General features: G+C 50.3%; 2 protein-coding genes across 2 annotated transcripts; both read right to left on the bottom strand.

Moving 5' to 3' along the window:
- On the bottom strand, positions 1–17475 carry LOC119100948 (receptor-binding cancer antigen expressed on SiSo cells). Its single transcript, XM_037224162.1, has 5 exons — positions 17258–17475; positions 11216–11385; positions 3932–4069; positions 3151–3276; positions 1–542 (listed from the first exon to the last, which is right to left on the bottom strand). Exons 2-5 carry the CDS (start codon positions 11381–11383, stop codon positions 396–398), a joined length of 579 nt encoding a protein of 192 aa, XP_037080057.1. The 5' UTR covers positions 11384–11385; positions 17258–17475; the 3' UTR covers positions 1–395.
- Positions 17476–18734: 1259 nt separating this feature from the next.
- Positions 18735–23381, bottom strand: mRpL19 (mitochondrial ribosomal protein L19). Its single transcript, XM_037224094.1, has 6 exons — positions 23104–23381; positions 22018–22147; positions 21285–21409; positions 20685–20819; positions 20177–20364; positions 18735–19287 (listed from the first exon to the last, which is right to left on the bottom strand). Exons 1-6 carry the CDS (start codon positions 23159–23161, stop codon positions 19009–19011), a joined length of 915 nt encoding a protein of 304 aa, XP_037079989.1. The 5' UTR covers positions 23162–23381; the 3' UTR covers positions 18735–19008.
- Positions 23382–23391: the final 10 nt, after the last annotated feature.

The following is a 23391-nucleotide window of genomic DNA, read 5'->3' as shown; positions in this document are numbered from 1 at the left end:
TAACTGCCTTTGTTCATGTTTTCATGGAACAAAATCAACATACACCACTAGCCCCCAAAGTCGCAGCGACATACAAGATAACAAAGCTCTCCACACATCACGGTTCGCCGGCGAGGGGCCGCGATTGCCACAGGACGGTCAAGGAATTCGAAAACAAAGCTCCGCGTCCCGGCCCTCTCGTTACAACGCAAGCAGGGCGTCGTGCCGCGGATCAACCGCGAGCAACAGAAACACGACTACTGCCGAGGCCACCGACCATTCTCCTCTCTCAACAGCCGCATGAGACCACGCAAACAGAGGCAACCGTCCGCATCTGAGCGCTCGTCCCGCGGTACGCCGGTGGCGGCTGCACGTCAGGCCGGCGGCCGTGGTGGGCTGGGGCTGGGGCCGGCGCGTCACCGCACGGGCGGCCCGGAACGCTGCTCGCGCTTACGCTGCAGCTGCTGCAGCCGCAGCGCGCGCTGGTGACTCTGCAGCGCGTCCGGCTGGATGTCGTCCGCCTCCCAGGCGCTCGGTTCCACCAAGTCGGTCAGCTCAGCGGCCTGGCGGGCAGCCGGCAGGTACAGTCAGCGCCCAGCCGGCGGGGTGACGGCAGGTGGATACGGTCAGTAGTGTGACAGCAGCTGGACGCCGTCAGCAGTGTGACAGTAGCTGGACACCGTTAGCAGCATGACAGCAGCTGGGTACTGCCAGCAGTGTGACGGCAGCTGGATACGGCCAGCGTAGGACAGCAGCTGGACACCGTCAGCAGTGTGACAGCAGCTGGACACCGCCAGCGGAGCGACAGCAGCTAGATACCGTCAGCAGCGTGACGGCAGCTGGGCACGGCCAGCGTAGGGCAGCAGCTGGACACCATCAGCAGCGTGACAGCAGCTGGACATCGTCAGCGGAGCGACAGCAGCTAGATACCGTCAGCAGCGTGACGGCAGCTGGATACGGCCAGCGTAGGACAGCAGCTGGACACCGTCAGCAGTGTGACAGCAGCTGGACACCGTCAGCGGAGCGACAGCAGCTAGATACCGTCAGCAGCGTGACGGCAGCCGGATACGGTCAGCAGTGTGACGGCAGCCGGATACGGTCAGCAGTGTGGGTCAGTACCAAAAGCGGCCGGCATAGTGAGATCAGACGTTATGAGCAGAGTTGACGCTTCGATAACGGACATGACTGGTGACTTTGACTTCCTTAACAGCACATTGATGATGAGGCTGTTAAGAAAGCTTCGCGCCTTAAGAACATTCCGTTTTCGTCCAACGCTGTCGACCCAGCAGAGGCAGATTTTTTCACTCACGTGACACGTGAGACAGGCGGTAATACTTAATTCCCTGTTTCATTTTCATATCCATTAGTGGCCTTTTCTGGAAACGTCGTCAAATGCGATAGAAAACATCAGCCAGCAAGCAAGTGTAGACACTTTTCCGTGTGAAGTCACTCGGGTTACTTATCTGGAACGTACTATGCTAGAATATTATATGTCTGGTGGTACCTGATAAAACAGCTGGACGCCGCGTCCCGGAGGCGCTGATGCTCAACATTTGCCGCAGCTCTTGGTGGATAACCTCCTCTTTGGCGCCGCTCCATGGCTGCGCAATGTTCCCAGGCACAAGCTCGCCTTGGATGACCAAGGAACGAGGTAACGGTGGCGCACCGCTGAGTGATCAGTGTTTAAGGCGCTGAAAGTTGCAGGCGCGCCTCACAAGGTCCGCGCCCTTTCTTGTCTCGCGCGCCACTGCTTCGATCTGACAAACGCGCGCCCCGGACAGCGGTAGCCTACACCTGCGCGGACAACGCCTGACCACCACACGGAGGGCGTCTTCGTATCGAGCCGCAGCAGCCTGAAACCGCCTGCCATCGTGCGTCCGCCATGTCACAACACTGAGCGCGTTTAAGACCGCCATACGCGATGCGATTTTTGACCACCGACCACGGATCTCACACGACCCGCTGTGCAGTGATAGGTCTGTTTCAACTGATTCACCACTTCTCGTATCATCTTAGTGTATACCTTTCGTGTGTGCCTTATCATACCGCACCTTTATGATATGAAGCCGTAATAGCCACTATGTGGATGGTTTCCAATATACTGATACTAATACTGATACTGGTCTCCGAAATGGAGAGTCAATGGTACTATCTCCGAAATAGAGAGAATCAATCATCAGCTGACCCCAAATGGTTTTGAGCCGCCTGCCTGTCATGTTTGACGTGAGTATCATTTGCCGTTTTTTATCCGGTCTCGGGAAGATCGCGTGATGTTGGTGGTCCGTGGCCCTCCGCATGGGGTGTTTACATCCCATCTGAGGAGGGTGGGTGGGGCATCCACTCTTGGTCAGTGTTTACAAGTTTCGCCAGAGTAAATGGGTACCGGGATAAGACGTCTGCAGATTACACATCTGATAATCCCCTGGTATGTCTTCTACAGCCAGGATGCACCGCTGTCGTCCTCGCCCAACCATTTCATGGAGCAGCGTAACCACGACGCCATGTTGTCGCCGAGCGGCTGTGCACACCCAAAGCGCGCCCAGCCCCCCACGTGGGCGTCTGAGCCACTGCCAGCTAGGCTGATACGCATCCGAATATCATGACTCGGCCTGACCTGTAATGTGACTATGACTTTTGGGTGACAAAACCACTTTTGGGCGCCAAGTGTGTCTGGGGACAAACGTTGGCTCAACCCTTCAAAATCGTTTACTGGTTCTCGAGATAGAAATCTCGGTAATCCAAAGGCGGCTTTATATCCGTCCATGCCGGGTTAGACTGCAACTGGTGGTGGCCAGTGAAGTGACCTGCAGCGAGTCCCACCTGTGGCATCACCATGATGTCGGTGTAGGCCAGCCGGGAGGAGAGACCTGCAGCGAGTCCCACCTGTGGCATCATCATGCTGTCGGTGTAGGCCAGCCGGGAGGAGAGACCTGCAGCGAGTCCCACCTGTAGCATCACAATGCTGTCGGTGTAAGCCAGCCGGAGGAGACCTCACAAGCTGTCGGTGTAAGCCAGCCGGGAGGAGAGACCTGCAGCGAGTCCCACCTGTGGCATCACCATGCTGCCAGTGTAGGCTAGCCGGGAGGAGAGACCAGCAGCGAGTCCCACCTGCGGCATCACCATGCTGTCGGTGTAGGCTAGCCGGGAGGAGAGACCAGCAGCGAGTCCCACCTGTGGCATCACCATGCTGTCGGTGTAGGCCAGCCGGGAGGAGAGACCAGCAGCGTCGACGGCGGCCGAGGGCTCCTCCGACCCGACCAGCACCCTCTGCGAGCGCCTTATGCTCGGAGCCATGTCCTGCAGTCAGACAATCAGACAATCGAATCGGCGGTCAGGTGCTGCTCTGGACCTCATATCCGCACACTCAGATCACCCCGACTAAAACAGCGCCTATGTGATTGCTTGCACTTCATACATATCAATTACCATATATTTGGACAAGGCCTACGCTAGGGATAACGGTGCGGGTCCTTTGCGAGATACAACCGACAATTTTCCCCGATGTGCCCCGTGAACGGAAAATAATCCATCACCCACCACACAGCCAACTTCTTCCGTCTAGTTTCTAGGTGAACACCGTCCAGCCAGTACATATTCGTGTTCGTAGTATTGTTGTAATGATCGCCATAGTGCATTGCGACACAGGCTCACGCTCAGGATGTTTGATATGATTAGAAACAGTATCCACCCACCCAGTGAGCTGAAAATGAGCGCTGCATGGCGCGAGCCGGCATTGGTGGGACGAAGAACTCCAGGGACAGTTGTCCGTGGTTGCAGGCTGAGTGCCATTTCGGAAGACTCCCCAACACTCCGGTTAGCTATGGTTTTACTATGTGTGTAGTCATAGCCTATTCGCACGCCCGTGCTCTCCCCAGCAAACGTTTAAGCTCGAGTGCACAGGCCGGTCGGTTGTGCCGTGTTCTTCCCGTTACAACAGCGTCGGCCTCCTCACCGAGAAGAAGTCCGGCTCGGGGGCCTGCTGCTCCGATTCGGACACGCGCGAGCGCGTCTCCCGGTAGGCGCGAATCTTGTCCTGCACGGTGACGACGGCCGACGGCTCCTCCCAGCTCCAGCCGGCCCCTGGGTCGTCCTGTCCGGGCGGACACAGACACATCACGCCCTCCGCCGCACGAAAGCTGTACGCTACCTATATTGTAAACCGAACGCGATATTTCACGCAGAATAATAACTGTGTGGATGTAAAAATGCTGTTCTGATTTGGATACCACGGATGTTCGTATCATTCCTCCAAGGTCGGCAAAACCTCTGAGCACACGCTTTTGACTACGGTGAATCTAATGGTGAATGTTTCATGGAAGTTGTAACCATGGGTTCTGAGAGAGACCATGGAAGCTAGAGCGCTGGCTTTTCCTTTGCAAAATTTATCTTTAGTCCGGCGCAAGTATGGTTGAGGGTTTTGCGACGATAACCACGATAGCTTCTCTGAGCACGGACAAGGCAGGACAACTTGGTTGGAAGTTCCAATCAGCGGTTTTCCAACCAACCTGGAAGCGTTGAAAAGTGCATCCAGCTGGTCATGTTTCGGAACGATCAGCTGTTCACATCAAGGAAGGCCGTCACAGCGACACCGGAAGCGCCTGTTTTCAAGACTTTGGGCATAGGACGAGTTCACCAGACTCCATAGGACGGCGCCTTCAGTGGTGGATGTTTCGCGGCGATCCGAGAAATACGGTTTAAAAACGGTGCTGGCAGTCAAACCCTGGTTTCCTTTGTTTTCACATCACGGCATTTCACCATCGTTCACCATAACCCCAAAGGATCCGTTTCATACCACGGTGGGTCTGTAGGCGGACAATTCGTTACAGTCCCTGGATGGGTTCTGAGAAAAGTGGCGACAGCACGCTTGAAGTGCTCGTGTTCAGCGCTTGTGCTTTTTAAGTACATTTCCACAACACTTCGCCACGGGCAACAAAAAACCAAGCCGACCTTTTAGTTAGGGCTCATTGGCTTGTGACAACATCGACATCATCGGCTGTTTAGCTTTGGAGAATAGCCGTGGCAGCTAGAGCACTGACTGTTCCCATATCTTCTCTCCTGACCTAACGTCGAACAGTGCAATGGGTTCTGAAACGACCGTGGCAGCCGCAGCGTTGCTTTTGTATTCGATTTTGCTTCCATGACCTGACATACAATGCCACCCGTTTTTGACAATGGCGCGTCAGCGAGTGTTCACGGCCAGATTACGGCTGTGTGACCAGGCGCCGAGAGCGGCCCCACCAGGCCTCACCACGGCCAGATTACGGCTGTGTGACTAGGCGCCGAGAGCGGCCTCACCGGGCCTCACCACGGCCAGATTACGGCTGTGTGACCAGGCGCCGAGAGCGGCCCCACCAGGCCTCACCACGGCCAGATTACGGCTGTGTGACTAGGCGCCGAGAGCGGCCTCACCGGGCCTCACCACGGCCAGATTACGGCTGTGTGACTAGGCGCCGAGAGCGGCCCCACCGGGCCTCACCACGGCCAGATTACGGCTGTGACAGGCGCCGAGAGCGGCCTCACCGGGCCTCACCACGGCCAGATTACGGCGTGTGACTAGGCGCCGAGAGCGGCCTCACCGGCCTCACCACGGCCAGATTACGGCTGTGTGACTAGGCGCCGAGAGCGGCCTCACCGGGCCTCACCACGGCCAGATTACGGCTGTGTGACTAGGCGCCGAGAGCGGCCCCACCGGGCCTCACCACGGCCAGATTACGGCCGTGTGACTAGACGCCGAGAGCGGCCTCACCGGGCCTCACCACGGCCAGATTATGGCTGTGTGACCAGGCGCCGAGAGCGGCCTCACCGGGCCTCACCACGGCCAGATTACGGCCGTGTGACTAGGCGCCGAGAGCGGCCTCACCGGGCCTCACCACGGCCAGATTACGGCTGTGTGACCAGGCGCCGAGAGCGGCCTCACCGGGCCTCACCACGGCCAGATTACGGCTGTGTGACCAGGCGCCGAGAGCGGCCTCACCGGGCCTCACCACGGCCAGATTACGGCTGTGTGACCAGGCGCCGAGAGCGGCCCCACCGGGCCTCACACTGTCCGTTTTCCTAGCCACTCATAACCCCTGACCTTATCCGAACTGTTGTTTAACCGGCATGACCTTGAACCCAATATATTCGCCTACCGCAGGCACGCATGTTGCACCTGTGAATCAAACGTGGATTTGACGGCGATCGGTTCACTAGTTTGCGAGTTCGACAAGGCTCGGCTTCCTGTGGCGGCTTTCCTCCGCAGCCTGCTACCGAGCATGGCCGAGCGTGATAGGTGATATCACGTCCAGCGCGGCTTACGCTTTCGTACGCGACGGCAAGTTGGATAATTTGTGCTCACAATTTGCAGTTAAGGATATGGTACTGACCTACGAAGATTACATGTCGAAACAGAAAAGGTCATGCTTTCAACAGGCAAACTTCCAAAAGTTCGTCCGCTCGTACATTTGTCAAGCTGTGGCATCCGATTGTGACGGCTGCGGCGCGGCATACAGAAGTCACGATGGATTTGAGGCGCGATGGAAAAAAATAATTATGATCTAAGAGTAAGCTACGTAACAAGATTTACAGCGGTCCTGGAAATATATGTCCAGAGGAGAGCGTAAGATACATTTTTCTCTAGTATTTGTGAGTCACGTAAACCAAAAGGTTTCTTGATGCCCTGACGGGCAAAAATTATGGCTTTATGCAACGTCCAACCAGGTGTCGGGGTACAAATCAGGCGCCAAACCTTGCCGTGATTCAGATACAGGGCAAAACGTGATCCAGAACCCATTTAGGACTAACTAAGGTCAGTACCGATTACATTGGGTTCACTAATAAAGCTGACACCTGAATCGTCATGAGTGCATCGAAGAGAGGCCCGTCTTTGGCCAATAGGTAAATAAAGCTTAAGGAAAGGTACTAACGATGCCAACGTTTGGCCTCCGTTCATTCGGGTTGCTCACCGGCCTCACTGGCATATGAGCCAGTGGTCAGCATTGTTGCATGCACCAATATCGAGCAATACCGGCACAATACTTGCTTTTCTTGAACATGTTTTTATATTCTCAAAATGCGACAGCTAAACTTCCCACGATCTATAATTTCCTCGTTTGCAAAGAAGTAAAAAAGTAAAGCACATCCTTGTCATGCCACACATCAATGCATAAATTTCTCATCAGCAACCCTCTACCTTTGACTCATTTATTGTTGTCAAACAACGGAACAAGTACCTTTAACTTACTTTCACCTAAACCGCTCTTAAATAAGCCGAAGATGTAACGCATTTTTAACTTCTCACTTCTCAGATAGAACGGCACGCCTTTCATTCTAGATTATTACCTCCCCGCATGTCAAAGTAATGAAGTTACAACAGACCACGCCATATTCGGTGTCATGATGGTTCAAGATGTAAAACTAAAGACTTAGTGTCTTCCATTCTTTCCATTTCCTAAGCTTGAACTTTTCCAAACTGCCAGAGGCTAGAATTCTTGAACAATTTTCTGATCGAGCTTGGCATTTAAGGAACTGTCTTCCGGGCTCACACAAGTCCGCCCATCATCAAAATATCCCCGTAAAAATCCAAACAACGAGGGCATCCAACACTGGTACATTACCGTGAAATCAAGCCCAATCAAGGAGTCTAGAGGTCGCCTGTCCATGAGCTTAAGACATCAGGACGTATCTGACTCACCGATAGCACCCGTGACCCCAGTTCCAAAGCTATGTTGACGCATTGGTATTCATGGGTGGCGAGAAGGTCATCTCTGATAAGACGCTGCGCTTATGCAATGTGCCGGTAGCCTTTCGGAGACCCCAGTCTCCCTGAGACGCTCCGCCTTATGCAATGTGCCGGTAGCCTTTCCGAGACCCCAGTCTCTCTGAGACGCTCCGCCTTATCTGGGCGTTCCTCGTCAGCAGCGCACCCCGACTGCCGGCTGGTGAACTCATCAATCTGAGCGTAGGTGAGCAGCGGCGGCTCGGGGACCGTGTCGGCCAGTTCGCCGGGCTCCAGCAGCTGGCGCTGGAGCGCGGGCAGTGGCGGCGGCCGATACAGCAGCGCGGGCGGCACCCAGCGCGGCCGGCCGGCGGCCGGCGGCTGGCCGCAGCGCCGCTGCAGGTCGCGCACCGCTCGCTGCCGGCGCGCGAATCGCTCCCGCGTCGACTGACGGCGCGAGATGACCGCCTGCACAGCCGCCGGCAGTTCCACCTCCAGGTCTCCCCCCGTCTCACGTTGGCACTTTTCCGCCTCCGAGGGCGCGCTGGCGGCCGCGGCCCCGCAGGCGGCCGTCCCCGCGGGGCCGGCCGAGGGTGAGGCGGCACGTGACGACTCTGCACAGGGGGATGCCACGCCCGCGCCCGACTCCGAGCCTCCTGACGGCCGCCCTGATAGTATTGACTTCCTGCGCGGCGCCTTATGCGAGAACAGCGTCTCGTAAAGGTGGTCGACGACGAGCGAGTCACTTTCAGAGCTGTTGTCGAACACCAGAGCGCCGTACGAACAGTCCATGTCAGTTGCGAATGGCACGCATTCACAGGGCTTGGTGTGGGCGATCCAAGGTAAAGCTTCTCTGAGAAATTCTGCAAGCTGTGACTCCTGGCACAACTCCGAATCGTTACAGATGTTAAACTTGTATCACCTGGAGTTCACAGAGGTCGCATACAATACTATGGCCCCAATGCTGGAGTCAAGCAGAACCTAGCAGTGAAATACCGTTGAACTGGCTGCTGAAAATCCATCTGGAAACTTGAAAAACCTATCACCCAAATTTACCCGGTGTTGAAATGTTTTCTAGGACATGCTTATTCCATGATCAAAATCCCAGCCATTGCTACAAAACGGCTACCGCCGTGCCCACTTCGCAAACTTCACTTTATTCCGCTTGATTTATTTGGCTCCATGCACGACGATGTAATTTAACGGCTCTAACTTGATGACGGGGGCTTTCAAACGTGATCAGAATAGAAAAGCACCTCTGGCCGGTTCATAAATGTAGGTGTATTTCTCTTCAGGCTTTATATGCTGGACCCAACAAGCTTAGCTATCAACTCTAGCTCTTGCATGAAAGCACACACACACACACACACACACGCACGCACGCACGCACGCACGCACGCACGCACGCACGCACGCACGCACGCACGCCACACACACACACACACACACACACACACATATATATATATATATATATATATATATATATATATATATATATATATATATGTATATGTATATATAAACCGTGCTCTACACGACTTGATGCCGAACGCCGACGGGGAAACACAATGTTCTTGCGGGCCAATACGAGAAACGCGCCTACACTAGGAACATCCCACAATTCGCGAAATCAGGCAATAACTGCTGTTCATAATAGTCTTGGTCCCAAGCACATCCCAGAAACAAGACAACTACACGTTTTGCCAGCCACACTATGCACACTAAACCTCGAGGGCTCGGGAAATGACAAAGGGGTGTTGACTAGTTCTTCCGCGTGGTCTCTATGAGACCACTAAAAAAACAAATGATTTCCAGGCGTCGCATTTGATATAGCTGAGTGTTTTAATAGCACACCGGTACAAAACACAAATCGTCTTATTGACTTCTCATATGCTAAGCTCTATGCCAAACAAAGCAGGTAACTATCAAAACATCGGCTTAAACAGATTTGATAGCAAAATTGGCCTGATTCGGATCTCGGTTTTGTACCCACGGTGCTTCCAAGTATCAGCCCGGCGCTGAAAAAAATAACGCTTTGTTTACCTTTTATTTCCAAACACTTGGTTTGACGTTACCTGGAAAGTCACCATTTGACTTTGAGACATTGAACGACCTTCGGGCTTGGTTATCAGGATATCCACCGCTGCACTTTTGTGTGGAATTCGTGAGCTACGGGCCCAATAGCAAGGGTCAGCCACCCGCTGTTGCTTTGTTTCTTCGCGCTACAACAGTTTGCCGCCAAATAGCGGGAGTTCAGCGTGCGTTTAAAAACCAGGTGTCTGGTCTACACTTCCACCTCAAAATTAGCCATCGTATCGTACTTCGCAATGACGAGCAACTAAGTTCGTATTGATCTATAACACGGTTTCAAAGTGCATATTATGCCCAGGACCGCGCACAATGCAAAATAACCGCCGAGCTTCCTAGTTCACATTAGCATGCAGTCACACGTGACTGCTACCGACAAGGGGCAAGCTAGTAGAAAGCCAAACACAAGTAAGACAAAATGACGATAGCAAAGCAACACCTCCATATCATATGGGAAGTGCACTTGAAAACGTACGGCTGGCTCTCGACCACCTTGCCCAGTATAACCTTTGATACGCACAGCACTTAAATCTTGCAGCAACCAAGTATATTTTGTCTAAGACGAACCACGTTTGCCCCGTATCGGTACGCTCAACAACGAGCACGATATTACAATTTCGTTCGTGGCGTTCACCCGCTTAAGCAAAACACCTCACACACATTTCGCAACAAATTAGTCACCTTCGACCCATGCCCGCAACGGCTTTGTAATAACTGTTCACGCGGATTCTCGCACAGGCATTGTTCAGACATGCACCACTTTAATGATTTCAGCGTCTGAGTAACAAAACCGAGTTGTTATTGCGTACTTTTATATCAGTATGCGCGTACTTTGATTATAGTGCGGATCCCTGGCCATGCATGGGATCGTTCTTTCTGGCAGGCTGATAGCCTGCTCGTCAAACAGCGCGTGCCACTGAGGTTCGTTACCATGCCCTGTCCCCAACTCCAAAAATACGATCATAGTTGGACTGACAACATTAGAGACAAATATTACGATAACGCCCCCAAAATAAACGCAACTGACACGTCCGCTCGTGCCACGCCATTTTATGTCCCACCTCCTCACCATGAAATGTCCCACCTGCTCGCCATGGCATGTCCCATCTGCTCGCCAGGGCATGTCCCACCTGCTCGCCATGGCACGTCCCGCCTGTTCGCCATGACATGTCCCGCCTGCGCACCAGGGCATGTCCCACCTGTCCCCCAGGTATGTCCCACCTGCTCGCCATAGCATGTCCCACCTGCTCGCCATGACATGTCCCGCCTGCTCGCCTGGGCATGTCCCGCTTGCCCCCAGGGCTGTCCCACCTGCTCGCCATAGCATGTCACACCTGCTCGCCATAGCATGTCCCACCTGCTCGCCATGGGATGTCCCACCTGCTCGCCACAGCACGTCCCACCTGCTCGCCATGGCATGTCCCGCCTGTTCGCCATGGCATGTCCCACCTGCTCGCCATGGTCGGTCGGCACCGACTGCACGTCCACCGAGATGGGCGGGCCGACGTTGGAGAGCTTGCGGCGCCACTTGCGACAGCAGAAGGCCCGACCGACCAGCGCCCACAGGCAGGCCAGCGACGCCTTCAGCCGGATCCAGAGCAGGCGCGCCACACCCATGTCTGCAACGTCCGGGTCGCTGAGAGCACGACTCACGCGGCTCGTACATATCTCTTGCCGTCACATCTGCCGTTGTCTGGTTCTTACAGTAGTGGACGGTAGTCAGAAGTACAGTAGTCGAGAAAAGGTAGTGCAGTAGCCGAGCAACATTGCTCATTCGATCATGTATTAACGCATGGTCCACATTTGTGTGGCGGTTTGAACTGAGATAGCCATTTTGAAGATCATTCGGTGCAGTTCACAGTCCTCTCCTTCTAAAGACCTAAACCTTCTAGTTTCTGATCTAGACACCCACGAAGATGTGCAGACTATTTCAAGCCCATTCATGCATGCATGGCGTCATAGCAACGTCATTCAAATCCTGTCACCCCACAGGCCAGGCAGCGTTCAAGGCCATATTGTCGTCCAGCTGTTCAAATCTGGCGTCCGCGAGCGTGATTTCCAAATAATGCGGACGCTAATTGGCTCACAATATTGAGTAAGCTGTGCAAGCTTCAATTACCAAGCACGTTTTGTGCAGCACCATAAAATAATTTGGACATGGTTCATTCACGTGTTAACTATTACGAAAATTAACTTGTAATCGAATAACTTAAAGAATAACGCCATAACCAAGTACGTGAATACAAGAAAAACGTCTTAACCTCAGGGATAAATTTGCAAAGTACCACAAAAGAGGGCCAAAACTGCGAGCACATGACGATATTTGGCTCAGCGAACACTCCCAGCCCGTGATGCTATCCTTCGATGAGTTTGAAGAACTACAAGCAAAATTACTTAAGCCGTTAAGTGCATTGGCGATGGACATTATGCACATGGTCGTAAAATCTTAATCCTCGGAGAGAACAAAAAACAGGAGAATAGATGTAGACGCCTGGTATTTCGGCAACATGACTTCATCAAACGAATAGCTTCTGTGCTTCTGCTTGCTGTTGTGCTTCAAAAGTGCTTCTGCTATTCGTTTCGACCAAACGCTTCTGCTATCCGTTTCGATAAAGGCATGTTGCTGAAATGCCAATGCATCCATATATCCATTCTTCTGGGTTTTTTTCCCCCAGACATACGGTATTACTACTGTCTTTTGTACTACAATCCCCCGGCAATTTCATACGGCTGGTTTGTCAGTACCTCAACGTCATACAAACATTCCATGACGTAATCAAACAATGACGTATTGAGGAACATACTTATAAGATGGCACAGTGCTTGTACAACGTGAGGCATGGCAAGCATTAACATAGGATTAAGATGACCCGTCACAATAAATATGTGCACGGTGCTCGCTAAGTAAGCTGTAGTAAAAGTAAAAAGTAAAGCTAAGTAAAATTTCGGTCACGAATCTTGCTCGCAGTAAAAAAATCGAACATTTGAATTTTTGACTCTGTGAGCAAGGTCTGTGACCGAAAACTCATCGGAAATACAGCTTAGATAGGACAGCATACATAGCCTAATGCCCTTGAGGAAACCAGGAGAATGGAGATATAGATGGATTACATCATGTTTTGGTCACAGTTTTTTTGTTGTCAATTTTCGGTCACAGACCTTGCTCACGGAATCCAAAATTCAAATATTTGAATTTTTACTTTGACAGCAAGGTCCGTGACCGACAATTCCTAAAAAATACATGTTGCCGAAACATGATTCCATCTACATCTCCATTCCCCTGGTTTTCCCCTAATTAATAAGGCTATTACTTCTGTCATATCTATGTAAATAATGTTCCTCGCAAGCGCACTTAACAACTTGCGTACAAATACAGCTTACCTTACGAACATCACGTACATAATTATTGTAAGGTCACCTTAATTGCCTTTTAATAATGACGCATTGAAGAACATATTGACTAAATACCGAAACAGTGTTGTATAGAGCAGTTTTTCCCAGCAACTGCACACCAATAGCTTTAAGTAAGCATATTTCATCATATCTGATAGTTGTTTTATTCTTTTTTCGAATGCAAAACATTCCCTTCAAACGGATGGCTGCCCGTTTCTCCAGTTTGTTCGTGTTAGCATGCAATGATAAATAAGCACACCTTAAAAGACTACGAAAACGGTCAGGGCCAATATTTACCGAGACGAGGTTCAAAACTGATGAGAGGTCACAAATATAACTTACAGCATGCAAAATTAAAGCTCACAAAAATGAGCAACCTAAAATGCCAAAAAACCTCATCTTAATGTGCTAAATAGCCTCCCGTGTACATGCATGCGAGTACCTTCGAGTACATCTTGCACATTCTGATCGAATTAGGCATAAAAAACAGCTGTAGGAAACAATACATACTGAAATATAGTGTATAAACACTATGCGCACCAGCTCTTGGTACCCTCATCGCATCACATTCCATTTCATTTGGCTGTTACAAATGAATGGGTCTATCAAAAGGTATATTTAGTTCCACACAAAATAAGCTTAACACCTGACACGAAACCAATGGCATCAACTCATCGGTTTTCTCCCAAACTTCCCTTCTTTCAAGTGTGTGAGCCTACTTGAATAGCTCCAACACACCACTTTGGTGCGAAGCCCTGCGTATTCATAATGAAACAAAAACTTTGTAAATGAGATGGAACGGACGTACGTACGAACGGCAAAAATGAAAATATGAAGATCCCCGACATCAATCGAATTTACTAAGAATTTGTTTTATACAATACTGTAAGGTGCCATGCAGTGAGACGACACTGCCTCCTCGGGCCAGACGGACCTCTAAGCCCATTATCATTTGGCGAATCCACGCAATGCATCAGCGCTGTTCTAGTGCACGCACACCCACATTTTGCCACATGGTGGTCAGGTGTCTAGCGCTGCACGAGGTGGTCAGGTGTCCAGCACTTGTACCAACTGAGGTATGGCACCAGAAGCCAATGTGAGGATGAAATGAAGTGTTTGATGCTGCTGACCCTGTGAAATCAATAGCCATTCAGCAAACCAGAGCAGCAGCAGGCATCTCCCAAAACAGCCTACCCTGGCATTTTGGTCAAAGTCCTGCATGACTGGAAGGAAGGAGACACCACATGCCAGCAGAATGCCTTGTGCTCTGTCCCTGAACTAGTGATGTTGAATTGTTCATCAATGGCCTGCAGTACCTGAAATTTGGTTTTGAGTCTTGGGAAAGACAACAAAAATTATGAAATTAAAAAAAAAACACAGCTTGTAGCAAGAACAAAATAAGCTAGCAGAATTTGTACTGCACTCACAGCTGGTACTGAATGACATCCTTTGGCAGCAAATGACAGTTAACCCCATGTTCTAGCTGGCTTCAGTGAAGCCAAAGGTCATTAGATATTGGCTGCTTGCAGACCCTAAATTATCTAGCTTTCTAAGCAAGTGCTTCCAACCTAAGCCTATGCTCACACCTAATGTATTTTTTGAGGCTGTGGGCTTGATAGAAAGTTGTTGATATTGACAATCACACTGTAAAGGTAAAAGTCCCAGGTACAGCTGATAGAAACCAATGCTTAAAATATTGTGCACCTGTTGAATTATTCTCTAGAACACATTATGACAAATGTAAGGTTAAAATGTTGTGCAAACCATATAAATAGGAGCATCTATAACAAATATGAAAAACATGTAACATATAACTAGGAGCATCTATAACTAATATAAAAAATATGTAACATATAAATAGGAGCATCTGAGGTATATTACTTAATGCAGCTACATTATAGCCAATGTACAATCTTTCTCACTTTCTGGGGCAATGTGATACCTGCCTAGGCTTTTGCTGGTCTATATATACTTAATATGGGACCAAGGGCATAGTTTACTATTTGGTTGGACGGGATACTAGCCCTCCCCCAACTTTGCGAAGAATTTGGGTCCAAATCAGGGAGAACATGGTTTGCATCATTTATTTGGGATCAGAGATTTCTCCACTCATCCACTCCACAAAGTTATGTACAAAACTACACCATCTGGGACGTCAGGCGGCTGCGTGATCGGGGCTCGGAGGTCAATGAAGCAGGGGCGGAGGAATGATTTCCTTCTCACAGAGCAGCCCAGCCATGCAAAGTTAGCATCGCTACATCTGCTCACCTATGTTAAGTCCGATACAATGTGTTTCTCCATGTATGACACTGAGCTGAACTTATCCATTGACTTTATCTACGCTACCAACCAATCGCGCTTACACCGCCCACCAAGCCTACATACGCGTCTACTCGAAAAAAGCCAGAGGGCTATGTAACTGAAGCGCACGAAATAGCAGTCTTCCACGACAGGGCCGCTGTCAGTTATTCATCAGTTTTGATATTGCTTTTTGGGATCTTAAAGATTTTGTAGGAGAATTTTGTTAGCAAACCCCAGCTCAAATAAAAGGTGGATCCCAAAAAACTTCAATAACTTTATGAACACAAAACCAAACATTCCGCTGAACAAAGAACAAGAAACCCCATCCTAGCTTTATACCCAGATCACAGTTATGTGGTGACGCTCTGTAAATCAATAGAAAAATGTTGTGCTTTATGTAATGCTCCTTTTATGCATATTTCCTAACGTACTAGGCTCCGAATTCGTGAAGAATATGCCTTCTCTCCAATGTTAAACTCTCCCAAAGAACTGGAGACTCGCGGAGCTGTGGATTTCCGCGTGCCACAGCGAGTGTTTGGGATGGTGCTTGACATCACCATTATACCCTCTATACATTCCCCATTCTTGATAGCTTCAAATGCAAATTTCATAAGGATACCATTTAACAAAGATTAAAAATAATTTTCACCGATCTATGATAAATTCACCCTATATTTAGGGGTATATATCAGTGTGACATCATGTACTTTCATCTCCAATTTATTGTTCCAATGATTTTCACGTGCAATCCAGAAATGTTGAATCGTGACATATACAAGATGTTCTGTGTTCTCTTGTCTCTCCCTGGCCAGTCATGAGACGCTGTTGTTTTGAGTGCAGGCTCGGGGCCCCGCATCTGAGGGTGTCAGTGTCGTCAGTGGATGGTAGGTGGCTTAAACATCTACTGGTGAGCAGCAACAGACATGGGCACTGGGTGCATTCAAAGGAAATGTTGTGTATGATATGTTTGAAAGATTTTGCTGCAACCTGCAAGCAGTATCCCTTGTTGAGTTACATGAGTGTTGCCAGTTATGCTGTGAAAGTTTTGGGAACAGCTTGCCTTCATCTCACATCACTCACAGAGAGCAATTTCTGTGTTCTATCCAATGTATGTTTCTGGATAAAAATGGTCTCGGGGCTAAAAGCACAAAAAACACCCAAGTTTCAGACAATGAGACCTCTAAATGCATGTGAGGAGTTATGTACCTTCAGCCTTCTGCTGTTTTAATGGAGCTGTATGGGTGATGGGCATGCCTGGATTATTTGCTAGTGACCAAAGAAATGTCTAGAGCCATTCAGTGAGAAGAATCCATGAATATCTTCCAAATCAGCCCAATGAGTCATCAGAATTGCTTTAATTTGCATAAATGCATGATTGTGCAGCCTTGTCAGTTGTGGGGACTGGATTTTAGGTGTGGGTTCAGTTGAGCTGAGATCCCAAGTGACTTTTCCAGCATATTTACAATTCTTACCTTCCAGGACCATTAATGTAAAAAAGTCTGGTGCACACAATCCCAAAAATTTTGGAACAGTACAAAGCATATCTAGTACATGGCATAATGCAGTCATCCTCCATCCTGATGGTTGCATAGACAAAAATACGTTTTTAAAATATGTTAAGTCCAGCTCCAAATTTTCAAGGTTTTTATGAACAAGAGGCGTAGTTTCACAAAATCAGAAATGGTCCACATTGATAACTGATCTTACCGCATCGACTTGTTCATCTGACGTTTTTAAGCCATCAGACGCCATAAATAATGAGACAACATAAATATATTAGACATCTTAGCATCTCACCTTCAAAATGTAACTATGACTATGGCGACATTCACCTGTCAACCGTCCTTTATTTATCCATGGCTCCGTGCCTGCCCCACTGAAAGACCCCAATGCCTATGGCTTGGAATGCGGGTAAAGTGGCGCACAGCACTAATCTCTACGCGGCACGGATACCGGTAAGGTCTAAAAAAGCCGGCATATGACGCAGATACGCAAGTTCTCCGAAACAGCTCGTCTGTTCGCCTTGGCACCTCCACCAATCGATTTTGTTCAATGAGGTGAGCCATGGGAAGGCTATATTAAGACCTAGCCTGGAGTAAATCACTTCGAAAACGCGAAGGAAAAAATGTACATGCAAGTGCAGGCAATTCAGATCTCATATCTTACTGCACCGATCGCTGTGAAATCTTCACCATTGGATTACCCATGCCTGATTCCCTCTTGCGATTCCAAATTTGGTGACCTTAATCGGGTCAAAGGTCAAATTTGACAAAGTCCAGAGTTCTCGCCTGCAGGCAATTTTAGCTCAGAACTCATCAAAATGATCACTGCCAAACCTTTACCATTGGATGTCCCACACTTGATTCTCTCCTGCAGTTCCAAATTTGGTAGCCCTAAGTCAGTTTCAAAAGTCTCAAATCTCTCAAGCCTAAAGTTTTTGCTTGCAGATGTTACGTGGAGACTTTCCGAGTTATATCGTCGCCGCCGTTTTGTTCCACTCGATTTTGTTTAGCCGCCCGCGTCACTAGGAGTGTTAGCTTCTCATTTTTTTCAGGAATGTTGTTACGCTCATCATTCGGATTTTTCAACGACGCCAAATGGCAATCACGAGATTCTCAAATTGCATCTTGCATAAAAGCAACAGGCGACGAAACTGACTCAGTTTAGATGAAGTTCCTGTAGGGGTGTCAATTTCTGCAAATTATTGGGGGGGGGGGGGGCTGAACCAAAGCCCCGACAACCTACCCCCCCCATTTTTTTCTCACCGGATGCAGCCCACTTTAACTGATCGCGGCTCGTGGTCCTCATGGCCTGCTCCTGGACGGGTAATGAAGGGCTTGCGGGTTCGGCGTCGCGCCATGCCAGGGACATCGTCTCGTCTGCCATGGGCCGCTCCATTCTTACGTCGGACGAATTTGTAGTGCTCACCACTTCCCTACTTAAATACAGAGCAACCATCCAGATCTCCACGCATGACTTGCTTCGTTAATGGTATAAGCGACATAGTTTGCGACACTTGCTTTGAATGAGAAGACGTTAAACTAAGAGGTTAAGCGTGAGTGTGAATGGCCCGTCATACTCGCGAAGATCACTACTTTGTGATGCCCAGCATTACCCGGAGAAAGCATGTACGTGACACATACCCCACCGAGCTATCGCTTGTACATCCCACGATCAGACGACTGTCTGAACCTTACTAGTCGCTTAAGAGAACCTCGCCCTTTCACGTTGGGTCCTGGCCAGCCACGTGGACTGAATTACGTACACGATGTTCTCAGACCTGCAACGGCCCTTCGGTGGAGCCACTGTATTTAGATTTACTCTATAGAAAAGCACGCGACGCACGCGACACGATGGAAAACCTCTATTCACCGATTATCCGTCGTCTGACATTGACTGCCGACCAGGCCGTCGCAGCCCGCTGACGATCCAGCGGCGAGGTTCGATGCGCACCGGCGCCCGGCCGCCGCCTACAGCCGACAACACACCGACCTTCCACAACGCCATCTATTCAGCTCACCGCGACCGCCACCCACGCATCGCCGCCCTCACGACGCCTTCTTAGGCGCCACGAACTCGCGGCGGCGGCGCACGCGGCGCTGGTCCGTCTCCTGCGACTGCACATGCTCGTGCACGTCTGCGAAGATGCGCTGCTGGTCTTCCTCGGGCACGGACTGGCGGTACTCGCGCATCAGGTCGTACTTGACCCAGGGCTCGGACACCTTCTTGGCGCGTTGGTAGAAGTCCTCGCGCAGCTGAGGCACGATCAGCCCCTTCATGCCGGCCCGCTCCCAGCGCCAGGTCCAGGGCCGCGGCCGCAGCGGCACCTGCCGACACCGGCCGTGCGGGCGTCAGAGCTGGCGCCTGGCGACGCTGGCGTCATCATGAGAGGACCCGGGCTGCACTACGTCCCTGCCGAGTTCTTACCGGCCACACTTTACTCAAGGAGTGATCAGCTAACCACTCGAGCGTTTCTATACGGCGATCGATCAACGAGCATCCCGGCGGTGCCGGGAAACGCTATGGAGACGGTCGCATGCCATATCATGACACAGGCACAACGTCTGCAAAAATAACACACCAGACCCGAACTTGTATGCACTTGTATCAGATGCGAATCTTCCAAGCAAATCTTGCCACGAGACCGAACATTCTCCGCACATAAAGGCAAACGCTCGCTGAAAAATTATGCCACCGAAGGTTTTCAAGTGCATACTGTATAACACGAGCAGCCCCTTCTGTTTCCCAAAAGCAGTTTCTCGTGCTAAAACAAATCACGAACACATGACAATGAATGCCAATTCTACAATTTTGTGTTCAAGCACTAGCCACTCTGTTAAAAACCTTTTCCAGTCACCAAGACCTTTACTCCAAAAGTAGCGGGTTCACCCTAATCAGATATAAAAGAAACTGTTCTCATCCGTATTGGTACCAAAACTTGGAATTACGGCGGAATACATTTTTTGAAATCACAAAGCGGAATTACGGCGGCAATAGAAACGGCACTACAAACAGCAATACAAACGCCTAATGAATCGGGGCAGTGTCACACAAACCTAAAATATTTACGCTAAAAACGATATTTCAGTAGGTATAAGCTCTTCACCAACCCAGACGCTGATTGCTCCTGGAGAACAGCCCCGCAACCGTCCAGTTCGAGCGCTGCCGACGAGCGGGTGCGGCGGCGGCCTGGCCAGGCCCGGTCCGGCCACCCACCTGGACTGTGTTGACGGGGATCTCGCCGCTCTCGGACACCAGCTCCGGCTCCATGTCGAATGCGAACGTGCTGTACTCGAGCGGACAGTCGCGTAGGTAGCGGAGGTCGTCGTCGAGGCGTTTCTCCAGCCGCAGCACCTGCACCTTCTGCACGGTCGGATTGTAGAGTGGGTAACATATCTCGACGCCTGCCGGGGAGGGGGGGGGGAAGGGTGGAGGGAATAGGCCGTCAGACGGGACACTCCAGACTCGGTCGCCACCCCTCGAGGCACCCAGTCACCGACCGGCCACGGCTGGACCGCATTCCGGCCGAGCGCGTTCGCCTCCGCGCATCGACAGAGTGCCTACCCACGCAGGACACTGGCGGCATTAGCATCAGCACCATGACTCTGCGCTGACTGTGGCATCTACGCGAAGCACTGTTTACCCGGCCTGCCGCCTCTGCCAGCAGGGCAGCCTTCTCTCCGGCGCCGTTGCGCCCGGCCGCCCGGCGCCGGCTCCAGCTCACCCTGCTGGTCGATAGCATTGCGCAGCGTCATGGTGGCGCGCAGGCCGTGCCCCTCTCGCAGGATGCAGATGCCCACGAAGCGGCTCAACTTCCCGGGCGCCTGCTGGTCCGACACGGTGACGGCCAGCACACTGCCTGGGGGCGCGGGCACACCCGGTCAGGCGCCGCGCCGCCCCGCGGAAGCACGACGACGCGCGGGAGAACCGGGCCGAGCGGTCGCGCCTACCGCTGCTCCACCAAAGCAGCGGCGCGGTGCGGCGCGATCCTGCCGCTGTCAGGGCGGCGGACCCCGGCGCCGGCACCAGGCCTGACGTTCGCTGCTTATCGCGAAGGTCGCCTCCGTCACGTGGCAAGTGGACAGGCACACATCAGCGAAGCTATGTGAATCGCTCTGAGCAGCTTGATGTCAGATCAGGACGGCGCAGGCCTACAAGCGGCGATCTAATAAAGAACGTTGGGGGGATACTTTAAAAATATTTATCCGCTGTCAAACGTCACGTCCCACACTGTGAAGGCTCCACCTTTGACGCCTTGGGGGCCCTTGCCTGCCCTGGCTGGCAGATCACTGCCGAGGCTCCGCTCGGCCGCTGGCGGACTCACCGACATAGAACTCGGGAATCTCCATACGCGAGCGACGGCGCAGCATGTCAACGCGCTCCAGGCGTTCGGCCAGCCGGTGGCGTAGGGTCAGGTCCGGGTTCGGCAGAAACTCAGGATAGATGAACCTGGTGCATCATGGTACTGTCACAACAGAGGCTTGGCCATAACTGACCAACTGGCCATGACGTGCAGGTGCTGATTGTATCATAAGTTGCTCATGTTTTATAACATTGTATGCGTATCGCTGGCATTGCATCTCATTTGCATGTGTTGCGTGTTCTGTGTTGATCTATGTGGTAGATACTGACACGGCATTAGAATAGCCACTTGCTGGATTTTGCCAAGGTCTGCAATAACAATAATGATCATAATCATAATCATAATAACAAAGGTCCATGATCAATGATGTGGGTAAATGTTGCTTGTAGACATATGTGGCACATACTTGATCACATCAAGTACCAGGGTACATCAAGCTGACATGCCATGATACCTGTCATAATACTGGCCTGTGGTCTTGGGGGTAACTCAATAACATTGCTCTTGGTATACATCAGTGTCACAAAACTGAATGAGTCCATGGTTGGCACATGCTTTTATGGACCATAATATAATAGCATTCTGGCATGCTGGTGATAACAAGGCAAATGCCATCAAAATTTGACTATAACTATGTTCCAACAGGCAGATCCATATCTAGTGGTATGACAGGGTCTGGCCTTCCATGACATGCCTGTAGTCAGGGAGGGAGAAAGTCTCCTTCTCTTTGGTTGCCAATGCCTCCTCTTGAGACTCTTGTGCTGGAACAGGCACCTCATTCTTGGTGGTGGATGCTGCGTGTGAAGACAAATGCCGGAGGGCAACTGGAACCAGAGGCTGGTGAGCATACACACAACTTGAAAAGTGTGCAGCAGAAACATTTGTACAGGTTGGATGCCTTAAAATGTATTTATGACCACACTTTTAAACACCCAAAATGTTTAAGGACCTTGCTCCATGATTGCATGACAAACATAATAATTTTGTTACATAATATTATAAAAGTATTGTATTAGAGCTAAAAAAAAAACTAAATCTAGGCCCATTTGAACACACTGCTAATTATATCAGCTGATTCAACACATCTTCAAACATACATGGATGCTATGTTATGAATGAGCTTGAATACAATTCACTTGATCACAATTCACATATGTGATCCCTCTGCTAGATTGCAATACAATATACTGAGGTTTTACCGTCACTTAAACATAAAATGACATGGGTATTGCTGTAGGCATGTCCTAATGACTTTGTGGTATTCCATTCAGTAATTTTCTGAACATCATGTTCACACTGATGTAATGATGACCTATAAAATTCACATTTAATCTCACATTATTTGGCTATTTTCATCTCCACTTTTCACATGCTCCATTTTTGTGAAAGTTCCACAAACAAGGGCAGTTTTAAATGTACAATGCAATTTTATATAGACACAGACATACTTAGATTCATTGTCACAGGAAATGTTTCACATTTGAAGATATTAAAGAAGCACCCGATGCAACAAAACAAGCTCTTACAACTAATAGCATCATTAAAAGTGGAAAAGACTGCTATAGGCAGCACACTTCTCCATTTAGCAAACAAAATACACAAAAAGCATTATGGCTGATACTACTCTTCAAGACAAAACCAAGACCTATTATTTCCATTCACCAAAATAGTGTTAGTTTAGGCTATGTGTAACATTTTCTCAAAGTTTTGAAAAACTGAAGATATCAAGAATTGATGACCCCCCCCCCCCCCAACTGAAATACCCCTGCACCATTCTTACCATTCCTGCAATATCCTCCCACAATCCTGGACACACAAGGTGAGAACATCGGCACCATACTTCAGGACTAGATTCTTATTTCACCCTGCCATAAGCGCCGAGTACCCGCAACACGAAGACTGCCGGCAATGTATAAAACTACGTAGCTATGTATTGTCACGAGAGTTCCACTACTTTGAGTCAGGCTGAACAACGATAGGGTTGAATTAGAAGCCACCTAGTGCATGTTCACCATTGGTCTGAGCGCATGCATTAACTTATAAGATACGCCTCGTCCATTAAGGCGTG

The sequence above is a fragment of the Pollicipes pollicipes genome, unplaced genomic scaffold (genome assembly GCF_011947565.3).
Source record: "Pollicipes pollicipes isolate AB1234 unplaced genomic scaffold, Ppol_2.1 Scaffold_4881;HRSCAF=5763_pilon_pilon_pilon, whole genome shotgun sequence".
NCBI classification, from domain to species: Eukaryota; Metazoa; Arthropoda; class Thecostraca; order Pollicipedomorpha; family Pollicipedidae; genus Pollicipes; species Pollicipes pollicipes.
This window is presented reverse-complemented; position numbering and strand designations above follow the sequence as displayed.